Raw genomic sequence first — 11,413 nt, 5'->3', positions numbered from 1 at the left:
ACTTCAAGCATCGGTCAAAGTACAGTCACTGGCCAAGACAAACACCAAACAACCCACGGCAAACAGCCAAAATACCCAAGCCAATTAAGAAAAGCACCCCGTAAAAGATCTCAAGAATTTCCCACTCCTACAACCCAAGACTCTCAATGACACCTATACACATCACCCACCAAACACTTGACATTCTCCATCTCCTGTATGGATTTGTTTCCGGGCGCGAAACAATTTTTTCCCCTGATTGATTTATTGTTCGGCATATTTTGAACTTTTCTCTTCAATTCACGGGATCGCCTGATGACTGGTAGCCGGCAAACAAGGTTGGAACAATGCAAATACTCGAGAAGTTTGCTCTGCGAACAGCGATCCGCAATCGACGCACTCTCCGTTCCGCCGAGAGTATGTCTGTTCCGTGTGCCAGGCGGTTGACAACCCTTCACAAAATGTTTGTGTTGGCCCGACAAATTCTGTCATTCACCGTCCACAGGGAAAAAAAGTCCAGTGCTTCTTAAAACTCCACCAACTTTGAATAAAACGGATGTTGCTTTGCCATCGTACTTCTCTTGTATTTTGATGGTTTTCAAGAATTTTACAATCAATTTGTATACGAAAGTGGTAAGAAAATAAAATCGTCTTCATCCAATGAACACCTGGATAACTTGGGATTTAGCATCCATAAAAGGCTATCAGGAAGGTTATTTGGGAGCTTAGATTAGTTTGGCTTTTTATCGTAGATGAAGTCAAATTGTAATTTTTTGTATTAAAGAAATGGTTACAATATTATTTTGGGAAAATAAACATGTCATTACTGGAGTGTCATTACATTTTGTCAGGTGCCTAAGAGGAAAGAGTTTAACATCACTACTGAATTTTTAATGCTCGCAAATAAGAAAAATGTTCGTCATGCTTCTGTTTCTATACAAGCAGGAAGCCTTGCGAAAGGTGCACTAAACTTGCAAAAAGTGTAGTTTCGAGTTTTCGGCTTTTTAACAATTTTGGGGATGTGTAGTTTGGGGTATAAATAATTTCCTATTGTTTTTCATCGCCCTGCCAATACATCACAAATTGTGCCTTTCTTTAATTTTGACATCCAAGTTTAAGTCTTTACGTCAGACTTCAAAAACCTGCCACTACCATCACGAAACACCCCCGTCCCGTATAAACCCTTCAACTTTGATTGACTACTCGTCAAAAACTGTAATAATATTTTGAAATAGAAAAAAAAATAATAAAACAGCTTTCCGTCGACTTCATCATGCATGCTCCGTCAATTTCGACGCCCTTTGTGTAATTTCTCAATGAAAAGAAATTTTGCTCGCCAAAGAAGAACGGGCGAGCATTTTTTTTCTCTCTCAAAACCCCGAACAATATTTAGACACCGCGGGGGCTATACCCGCGCAACAATGGCGGGGGTCTCCCGTAAGACGACCAGGTGAGAATGCCAAGTAAATGAAGCAGTTCAAATCTCTAGTACAATAACAAGTGGTGTTGACCCAACACTCCAAAGTTTCCGGCAGTTCTTGTGTCAGTCAACAGAGATTGGAGTTGGGGCAAATGGGCCTCGGAGAGAAAGGTGAGCAGTCACTAGGTGTCTGTGTGGGGTCATTTAGAGGGGTCACAAAGATGTGAATAGTGGGGGGGGGGGGGGGGGGGGGGGGTTGAGGGGGGGTTGAGGGGGGCGTTGGATAGAAAGAAAACTGTTGGATGTAAATCAACTTTAATTCTATTTAACTTCATATCACATTATTTTGGTTTTTCAATCGTCAATGGAAAAATAAACGGAACACTTATGTTACAATGGCAGTACCGGTACTATAGGCCTACATGGCAAAGAACGTTACATGCAGGGTAAAATCTGATTAGTTAAACAAGAGAAGATTTTAGACAGACACATTTATTGAAAACGTTAGAAATTTTGTGAGTGAAGTAGACAGAATAACGACAGACATTTTGCAAAAGAAAGAAAACGATAAAGATGACAAACAATAAGAAACACATGTAACTGTCCCCATGATGAAATGGGGGATCCATGGTAATTAAAGCACACTCTGTTGCCTGGTAATAAATTGCTTAATCCTAAAAGGGCCGGGCTATTTGGATCATCTCTCAGCCGGGGGGGGGGGGATTCCGCCCCCCCCCCTAAGATCTCGGCCATCGAGTGACACCAAATTTTGAAACTCGGTACATGCATAGAACAACTTATCATGAACATACCCACGAAATTTCATGACAGTAGCTCAAAGGGAATTGTGCTCTGTGTACACTACGTACCGTATGGGGAAGTTCAGTTTTCACGGCGCCTAGCGCCGGAAAATTTTTCAGAAAATTTTTGCAGAATGATTTGCGCATTAATCAAAGAAATTTCAACCTCAAGCACTGAGCAATATGCAAGAAGCATATAGATCACTATGCGATCGCATCCCGAGACCGTGCATATACATGCGAGCAATTTAATTTAACACGTAATACTGTGTACAATTATTAATTTAAAAAACTTTTCTGTTTTTATTTGCAGTTTATTTCAATTTTTTATCGACTGTAAGATAAGGGCACTCAAATCGAATGAACCTGTTGAAGTGTCAGCTCAGTGGATTTCGAGAATATACTTCTCAATAATACGACATCTTGTTACTGGCAGATTTATTGAGAATAGTTGAGATTGTTGACGGATTCGTCTTCTTTCCCTGGGTCTATCTTCCACAATGTCTTCTCATTTCTGCGCATCTCAAAAGTCAAAGTCATCTAAGAATGCTAGAATTGTTTGATGTATTCGTCTACTTCCCCCCCCCCCCCCATATCTTTCTTCCACAATTTGCTCTCTTCATTTCTGCTCATCTCTTTTGTCAAAGTCATCTAAGAATGCTAGAAACATCTGTATGGATTCTTCTACTTTTTCTCCGTATCTTTCTTCCACAATTTCTTCTCATTTCTTCTCATCTCTTTTGTCAAAGTCATCTTCCGACCAAACAACCCACTTCAAAAGCGCCAAGTTTCTTGTCTCTGAGCCACCAGCTGTATGCCAAACGACGGACATCCTAATCACGCAGTATTATACTTGGACGTTGTCTTTGCTTCTTTCGAGAAACTTTTTACCTTCCGTCATGCTTTGATTCGGAGGTAAATAAGACATTGACTGTGTTTATCGCTAGGACCCAGAGCTGAGGCTGGTTCCGTCTTGGGTGGCAGGGCCGGTTTCGTGCCCCTTATTGTCGATGTTTAGAAACACCAGCCTTGTTTGTTTATAGTCCCGAGTCATGCGCTATAAGTGAGAGATGAAATATCCACGGAGAAGAAAAAATATTTCTGGCGGCTGGTCTGAGCGGGGTTTGTTTGGCGAATTATGACTGCATGTGCCATATCTGAGATTGATTATTTTTCAGAAGGGGGGATGTTGCACGCATTACAGCATGCATCTGCGATGGAGGGTAGACTGATTTCTCATGCTATTATACTATCGCGTGTGGTTTGGCCAACCTTTATCGGTTGGATGTTATGATTGTCACGATAACGCTGTTCGGTCGCCTGGGCTTGTTGCTTTCTCTCCAAACCCCTAATATTTCTTTTCTTGTATGGCTAGAGGCGCGGATGTCCCCTGGGCCAAGTTTTCCTCCTTTTTGTCCTCAACCAGCACCGGGCAATTTCCCCCCGCTGCCACCGGTGCCTGTATTTGTTTTTCCTCGGTCGATTCAGAACTCCCAAATATTTGGAACCCCTCACACAAAATGGATGTTACAACTTGGGTAAACTGGCAGCAAATGCAAATAAACGCTCCGTGGTGTGTGTTCCCTCTCTGCCTTGTCAAAGGCGAAAAAAAAGAACGACTCGACCGTTTGCTGAAAAAAGAGCAATAAGTCTGTACCGAGAGATTGTTGGTTTGGCGTGTTCTTCGCTTATGCTGTGCCGGGGCTGGATCCCCCCGTGGCCCCGAGGCGTTTGCTCCGAGTTTCCCTTTGGTGAAAAGAAAGAATAGAAACGAACTAGCGATCGCCGGAACAATGCGCCAATCATAACGATGTTTTCACGGGAGCGTTGACTCATTGGTCCGGTACTGAATCGTGTTTTGTGTTGGCGAAGTTTAAACAGTGAGTCAAAATACAACTAGCTTATAATTTTCCCCTCTTCTGGCCCGGGACAAAATAATGCAGTAGCAAAGGCAAACATTTGCTGGGAACTCGCCCTGTACTAACACCCTCACTCATGTCGCTCTTTGCAACTATTGAGAAAGAGCCCCTTTTCGCGCACCACAAACAAATCGAATTTGTTGTGAAAATATCCTGGGTTTTTATTCAGCCTGTACGACTTTGAAGCTTTTGACAACTTCTTTTCTTCCTGAGCGTCAAACATGTCAATACACCCAGCTGGTCGAAAAGAGAATTACATCAAACTGATTTTGTTTTCTTTTGGCAAGCCTTTCCTTACTCAGTAATACGAGAAAAAATCTCCGTAACGTAGACACCACATGAGTGAGAAAAAAACTCTGAAGTTTTAAATCATCAACCCATGGGCTCTGTCGACATTTTTGATAATTTATCTCCAACTCGTAAATTATATATGTCAGGCTCTACCATTAGGAAATCAAAATATACATATTTTCCAACGTCTTCTGGCGGAGTGTAATCTTACTAGGGTAAACATAACAAACAAATGCAAACATTCCAGCATCGCGACTGGCCAGTCGGCCCCTAACCAAAATATCGGTACGGATGCCCGTCTTCGTCATGGACGCGGAGACAAAAAAAAAAGATTGAGAATGAGAGAGATGACACAAGAAAAATTGGAATATGATTTCGAAGAATGATGGCCCGCAATGTTTCCAAAATATTTTGGAGAAGATTCCGCGGCGACTATAAATTGTTTCGCATTCCCACGTCCAAACAGTCAAAATAAGTGGAAATATTTAGGTAATTTTTTTTCCTCAGCGAGACGGGATGGTGACAGTGGCGGGGAGATCTTCGATCTGGTCACCATGTGTGTGTTCCTGTGGTTGGGAGGGGGAGGGGGGCGAATGTCAGGGGGAAAAGAACATATTTTCTTGTCCATTTATCTTGATGGTGTGTTATCAGCGCAGCGGTGCGCGTATTAATTAATGTGATGTCATATTTGGCGCGAATCAGTACCGTCGCGTTTGGCGACGCATGGCATCGGAATGCCGTCAGAAACTGATCACTTTGATTCGTTTACAAATTCCGACAGACCGCCTGTATTAACTCATCCGCATCGTTTAAGCCTTATCGGGCAAAAGAAGTGTCCACACAGAAAGAATATATCATACCTTTAGTAGCCACGCCCCCTGTTTGGCATGGTTGATGATCTCATACAAATTGCACAACTAAGTACAAGACCGCTCTCAAACCTCGTCGAAACAACTTTTGGTTTCTTTAGTTCTCTAAGTTCTCGTTTTATTTTACCTTTCGAGTAGATTCCTACTTACAGTAGATTTTTCAGTCTGTTACTAATTTTGATCGATTTTCAGTTGCAGCCTGATTTGACTATTTTCTATTGTCAAATCTAACAGCAGGTTTTTCAAGAGTTCAAATCCAAATTTAAATTGAGAATTTGTATTTATAAATGTAAAGGATGTTTGACTGGGTCATGATCATGACAGGTTAGTTTCTTACTTCTGATGATTTATATTTTGTTTTCTTGTGTGGTTGTGGTTGAAAACCTTTTTTTTTTAGTTTTATGGGTTTTTTTAGTTTTATGTGTGAGCTTGCCGTTACAAAAAGAAGTAGCCGTACATAATTCGTTCTCTTGCTGGTTTCCATGAAAGTTGGAGTTCATAAATGTGTGTTGGTCCTTCCCCGGAAACAAATATACTGTACATAATGTACTATAAATTCTTTTGCTAAAGACATTTATTTAAAAAATTGAACCAAAAATCAGCATGGATGTTAATGTTACGTGCATTTTTTGAACGTCTTCCAAGATCACATTTAAAAAAGAGGGGAGATCTTTTCATAGATTTTGTTAAATTCTTTTGGACACACACATCCATATTGTTAATGAATGAGTCATTCCTTTGAAAATATCGGAAATCGGAACTGTTTAACTCTTGTTAATTATAATTTCGTGTAAATTTCATCGTAGAAGCTAACAGGCAAATTGAACCTGTCAGTCCGAACACCGTTCATCTGCCACATTTTTTCCTGTAGGCCAACTTTAAATCTTAATAGTGCGAAGAGTTAAAGATTACTCGCCCTTTTTTCCCCGTGTAACTTCAGGAATTGCTTGTGCATGTTTGACCAAAGTTTAACACGGAAACCATGTTGGTATAGAACGATCGTTTATAACCGTGTGCAGCTTCCAATAGCTAGGTAAACCATCTTCTTAACAGTTTTTACGACTCCTCAAACTTGACCCGTACCTCCATTCACCGGGTGGCTGTTTTGTATCAAAAGGTGGGCAGCGTCTTTGTATTTTCTTATGTGAATTTGGGAACAGCCATCTTGAGATTTCAGCGTAAAGATGTGCATATTTCACACATTCTATAGACAAGGGTATGAACTATGAAGATATGACTCTTATGATCCGAGTATTTTGTTTTAATACTTTCCGTCCGGTTTTATATTAACACAAACAGGTTATTGTAACTGATACTTTTCCGAGTCAAACTGACACTTGTCTTGATCACTTTCCGGAAAAGTGTCATTTTGACCTGGAAAAGTATCAAGTCACATGTGACCCAGGACCTTTTAGAGTGTATAGCTTCAGAACATAATGCTGGATTGTGAGTTGTTTGTCTTTTGTCTTAAACCAACTTAGTACATTCCAATTATGCAAGATTTCTGTCTTCAGAAGGAAGGTCTACTTCTTGCGCATCGAACTTGTTTTATTTATACAATAAACTGCATCAAATTAATTATACTCTAAGAATCAAAATGCTGACTTCTTGAGGTATCTGGTAAAAACTCCCACGTGTGTCCTCCTTTATGAGTTCCACTTGAAATTAAATGTTCTCAAATATAGCTGAAATGAATCACACAGTGCATAATGTAATTAGGCCTTAACATTGTTTATGTGAAGTCAGTCTGGTTTCGAACTCCCTATGTCCTTTCAGTTAGCCTTGTTAATTTGGGGAAACTTTTGACCATGATATTAAACTTTTTCTTAATGCAGTTGTGAAATCTTCGAAAAAAATTTAAATGCAGAAAAAGTGACCGAATATTTGAACTTAAAATATTTGAGCTTTTCGGAGCAAACGTTGACTTGGGTGCCAGTATTTACCTTTTAAACGTTGATTCTCACATGAATTGTATAACAGTCTGAAACCATAAAAAAAATATTATTTGAAAGTCATCAATTTTTATATTCACTCTTCACAACATCTCTAGCTGTTGGCTGTATCTGATAAAGTAATTCAATAAATTTGGTCTAATAAAAGTTGGTTAGGCGATTAAAAACTAAAGCAAATTTCAGTGAAAAGTCAATTTTTTTTTGGTAAGATTGTTATCACGGCAAACGTATAAATATATTAGTCATTCGATCTGACAATGCACATTCAAATTTACAATTATTTACAGCATTCATTACACATCATCGCAGAATATTCATATTTAGTTTTAACAGACACAGATTTAACACTGTTTAAAGCTTCTTTGAGGAAGGGATTTTTTGAAAAGTGATATTAACCTTAACGGTTTTCACAAACAAAACAGATAACATACAGTTCATTTGAGTCTGTGATTACTGGTAGGAGACCAGTGAAGTTGCCGCTTGTTGGTGGGATAAGATGAGCGGTGAAATGTAGGGACTGTATGCCCAAGGTCTGTTTGGCGTAGCGGGGCTGGGGTAATGTGGTGAAGGGGACAAAGCAGCAGCTGACGGCAAACGATAGGCCGGGTAACCGCTGTCTCTCTGACCTGCTCCCGTTAAAGCCGAGTAAGTCCGATACCGCAGCGTGGTTTCTGCCAGGTACTTATCTTGACTGAGGCCGACCTTTTCCGCCGAGCGAACCCGCTGCCAGAGGTTTTCCCCGGTAGATCGCGGTACGATACCGCCGTGGTTCCCTTGCACTTGGAACGCCTGTGTGTGACGATCAGTCACCACGGAGAGTGACCGGGGCTTGCTGTGTCCGTAATTCTCATAACAGGGTCGCTTGCAGTAGGACACGTCATCGTCGTTGTCATCTTCATTGCCGGAGTCTTGGGAACATGGTCTCTTGCGATTCAGGAGATTTTGGTGCTCATGGTCGTTAGTCGGTGTCGCCAACAAACTTTCGATAGAGAAGGAACTCCGTGGTTTACGCTCTTCTGACTTGACGGCCGGTAGAAGAGGTGATCCGAGGGGCGGTCTTTGGACCGGGGTCAAAGGAACAGGAACTTGGCCAGTCGACCTCGGAATTGTCGCGGCCGGTCGGTCGTCGCCAAAGCATTCTGGGTCGCTGTCCGCGCTCATGTCGTTGTCAGGGTCGTCATGTTGTGTGTGGTCAATCATGTTGCAGCTGTCGACCTCCACACAACTCGTGTCACTTTTCACGGGTCCCTTGTCACCGAGTTCACTCAGGTGTCGCATACGTGCCAAAGTGTGATCCTGATCTGGACTCACTGCGGATTGCCCTGATTTCTGTGTCCCTTTAGTGGCTTCTTCCTCCCTTATTGTCTGGTCTGAGGAATCTGCTGTGTGATCGTCTTTCTGACATTCTTCTCTCCCCTGACTCTTGGCTCCGTTGGCTGACTTGGGTCGCCGTTTCCGTCGCCGGAAGTTGCCGTTCTCGAACATTTCGTCACAGTTGACGGCCAGGCTCCAGTAGTTACCTTTACCCGGCTTCCCCTTCTCACGGGGAACCTTTACGAAGCAATCGTTCAGGCTGAGATTATGACGGATAGAGTTCTGCCAACCTTGCTTGTTGTCGTGGTAATAAGGGAACCGGTCCATGATGAATTGATAGATGCCGTTCAGCGTGATCTTTTTGTCAGGTGCGCTACGTATAGCCATGGCGATGAGTGCGATGTAGGAATAAGGCGGTTTCTGGGGGGCTTCCCTACGGTCAATCGGAGCTAACATCCCCAGCTGCATTGGGCTAGCATACGCCATCTCCCTGGCGCTGTAAAAGTACGGGTTGTGATGATGTCCAGCCAGGATGTAATGTCCGGGGTGATGATGGGCAAAACCGGGATACAGAGCTCCAAGAGACGCCATGATGAACACCAACAAGTCTGGAAACAGTTCTAGAAAGTTTGAAAAAAGAATCGCACAAGCGAAGTGTGGTTTCTTTATAACTTGATAACTCGTGTCCGTGGGTCAGGATTGTGCCTAGCGTGCTTACGGCGAACACGCTCCAGGACGTCCCAGCGCTGCTTGTGACATGTCGTGCCGCAAAGCTCGGCGCATTTAAGGCGGTCCACTGTTATTCTTGTTGTAGTCCCATTATTTTGTTTTAGGATTGTTTAATGTTGTTGTGTGTTCATTTGGGGTTGACTTTCCTTCCCGATGAGGCACTACAAATGCAACAGTGATTAACAACGTCGATGTCTGTGCACCAGTAAGAAACAGGGGGCTGGTCTCTGCCACCCACGCCATAGAAACGCACGCAGCCACGGCTTGTTGGTTATACAAAAGCCTTGGCTTGCTATCTTTACTCGCTCCGTCCACGCTGCATTGCTAGGCATGCTCAGCTTTTTTTTCTTCCCCTTTTCCTCCCCACTGCACCTTTAGCCAATAGCGACCGGCTCTCGTCTCTTGGGTTTGTTTATAAAATCCCCACATCAATTAAACGTGCCCACCCAAGTCGTTGGCCCGCCGTGTTTATTTTGAAATTTTGCTTAAAAGAAATTGACCACCCATTTAAGTAAACAAATCCCGCGCGTGAAAAATGGCACCTTTTGAACGCTGAATGGATGCCCGGCACGCCTGTATTTTGACAGATTTTGCCAACAATACCCACAACTCACCCCTCGGTGCCAGACTGCTGCGCGGAGCATGCCGGGATTGCCTGCGTAAACACTTAGCCAATCAGCGATTGTTGTTGTGCCCTGCAATTTTCCTGCGCGCCCTGCTGCGTGCGGAGCTAGCTATAGGCCTAGCAAAGCTGCTTACCGCGGGATGCGGTCGACAAGCTAAACCCGCTCATCAGTCAAATCCTCTGCGTAACCGTGTTGTCAAAAGAAAGCGAAACACACCACGTCGAAACAGTAGCTCAAGTAAACTTAATAAGGGGAAAAGGAAGAAGATGACCAAGAAGAAAAAGAATCTTTCTGAAGTGGAGGAACGTTTTAAGCCAAGGCATGGTTCTCGTCTTTTGTGTTTTTCTAGTAAGAGGTGCACTTTACGTTCCACCGAGTGCACTTCAGTTTAGGCACAAGGGTTCCGTTTATTTAACAGCGGGGCACGGCTATGGAGAGGGATCTAACCAAACAATTGGTTACTTTCAATTGAGTCATAACACATTATGCGGATGGCCTAATGGTTTTAAGGAATGTCTTGAGAAGAAACGGGAAACGTTAAAATAACAATCAACGGGGCACTGATACCGTCCATTAATTCACTTCATTTTTTATGGTGTCATACTGAGAGACCATCGTTACGAAAGTATCCTCTTTTTTATCTTCATCTCTGTATCATCGGAGTTCCTTTTCTTTACTTGTCACTTCTGATTATAACTGTCTTACTTCTCCATCTACTCTAGTCGTTTTCCTCTTCATTTTCAACATTGCCATTACTAGCGGTACTTCCACCACTATCACTGTCCTCCAGAAACATCACCATCATCACCCCCACGATAATCGCATCTTCACCATCACCACGTCGCCCTCATCACATTCATACCCAAGAGATGTAATCAAGGCATCACAATAGTCAATCACAAGTCATTGGTCTCAAGCCAAGTGACAAGATACCCTGTGATAAACAGATTCATTGTCAGTGTTGTCACTTGGGATTGACTCATGATTTGACTTATGATTGACTTGATTACAAAACCACCAACAACCGTGCCATGATCTTTCCCCAGTCGAATTCACTACTTGAAGATGGTTGGAAGAGGAGGGGAAACAGAACATGAGCCAGACGGACGATATCAGACACCGCACACGGCTGCCCTCAAAAAGTTGACAAATAGCTTCGTCTTGTCTCCTTAACATAAAACAACAACGCCTGACGAGGGGGAAAAGTTCACTTTGAACCAGCAAGTTAAACAATTGATGAAAACATGCACTATGGCCAACCAGTGAAGCCGACCAATCATTTAAATAGGTGTAAATCACGTCATCCCTTGCACGACACTGGGTCGTAAAGATGTCATAATGTTTCATACACATTTGCAAGATTTACTGTTTTGTAGATAGCATTACGAGTAGCGGCCGTGCCTGGGTGCATGTGCGTGTGTCTGTGAGTGGATTCAGTCGTGGATGTGTTGCCGCGGCGTGTCCATTTAAAACTTCTCACTGTTTGATTCAGCATCGTAAAAAAATAAAAGGAA

At 42.6% G+C, this 11,413-nt stretch overlaps 1 protein-coding gene across 1 annotated transcript; it reads right to left on the bottom strand.

Moving 5' to 3' along the window:
* Positions 1-6,120: 6,120 nt before the first annotated feature.
* Positions 6,121-9,841, bottom strand: LOC119739528 (forkhead box protein C2-like). The gene has a single exon (XM_038214504.1). The coding sequence runs from the start codon at positions 9,133-9,135 to the stop codon at positions 7,681-7,683; it is 1,455 nt and encodes a 484-aa protein (XP_038070432.1). The 5' UTR covers positions 9,136-9,841; the 3' UTR covers positions 6,121-7,680.
* Positions 9,842-11,413: the final 1,572 nt, after the last annotated feature.

The sequence above is a fragment of the Patiria miniata genome, unplaced genomic scaffold (genome assembly GCF_015706575.1).
Source record: "Patiria miniata isolate m_02_andy unplaced genomic scaffold, ASM1570657v1 HiC_scaffold_30, whole genome shotgun sequence".
Classification (NCBI taxonomy): domain Eukaryota; kingdom Metazoa; phylum Echinodermata; class Asteroidea; order Valvatida; family Asterinidae; genus Patiria; species Patiria miniata.
This window is presented reverse-complemented; position numbering and strand designations above follow the sequence as displayed.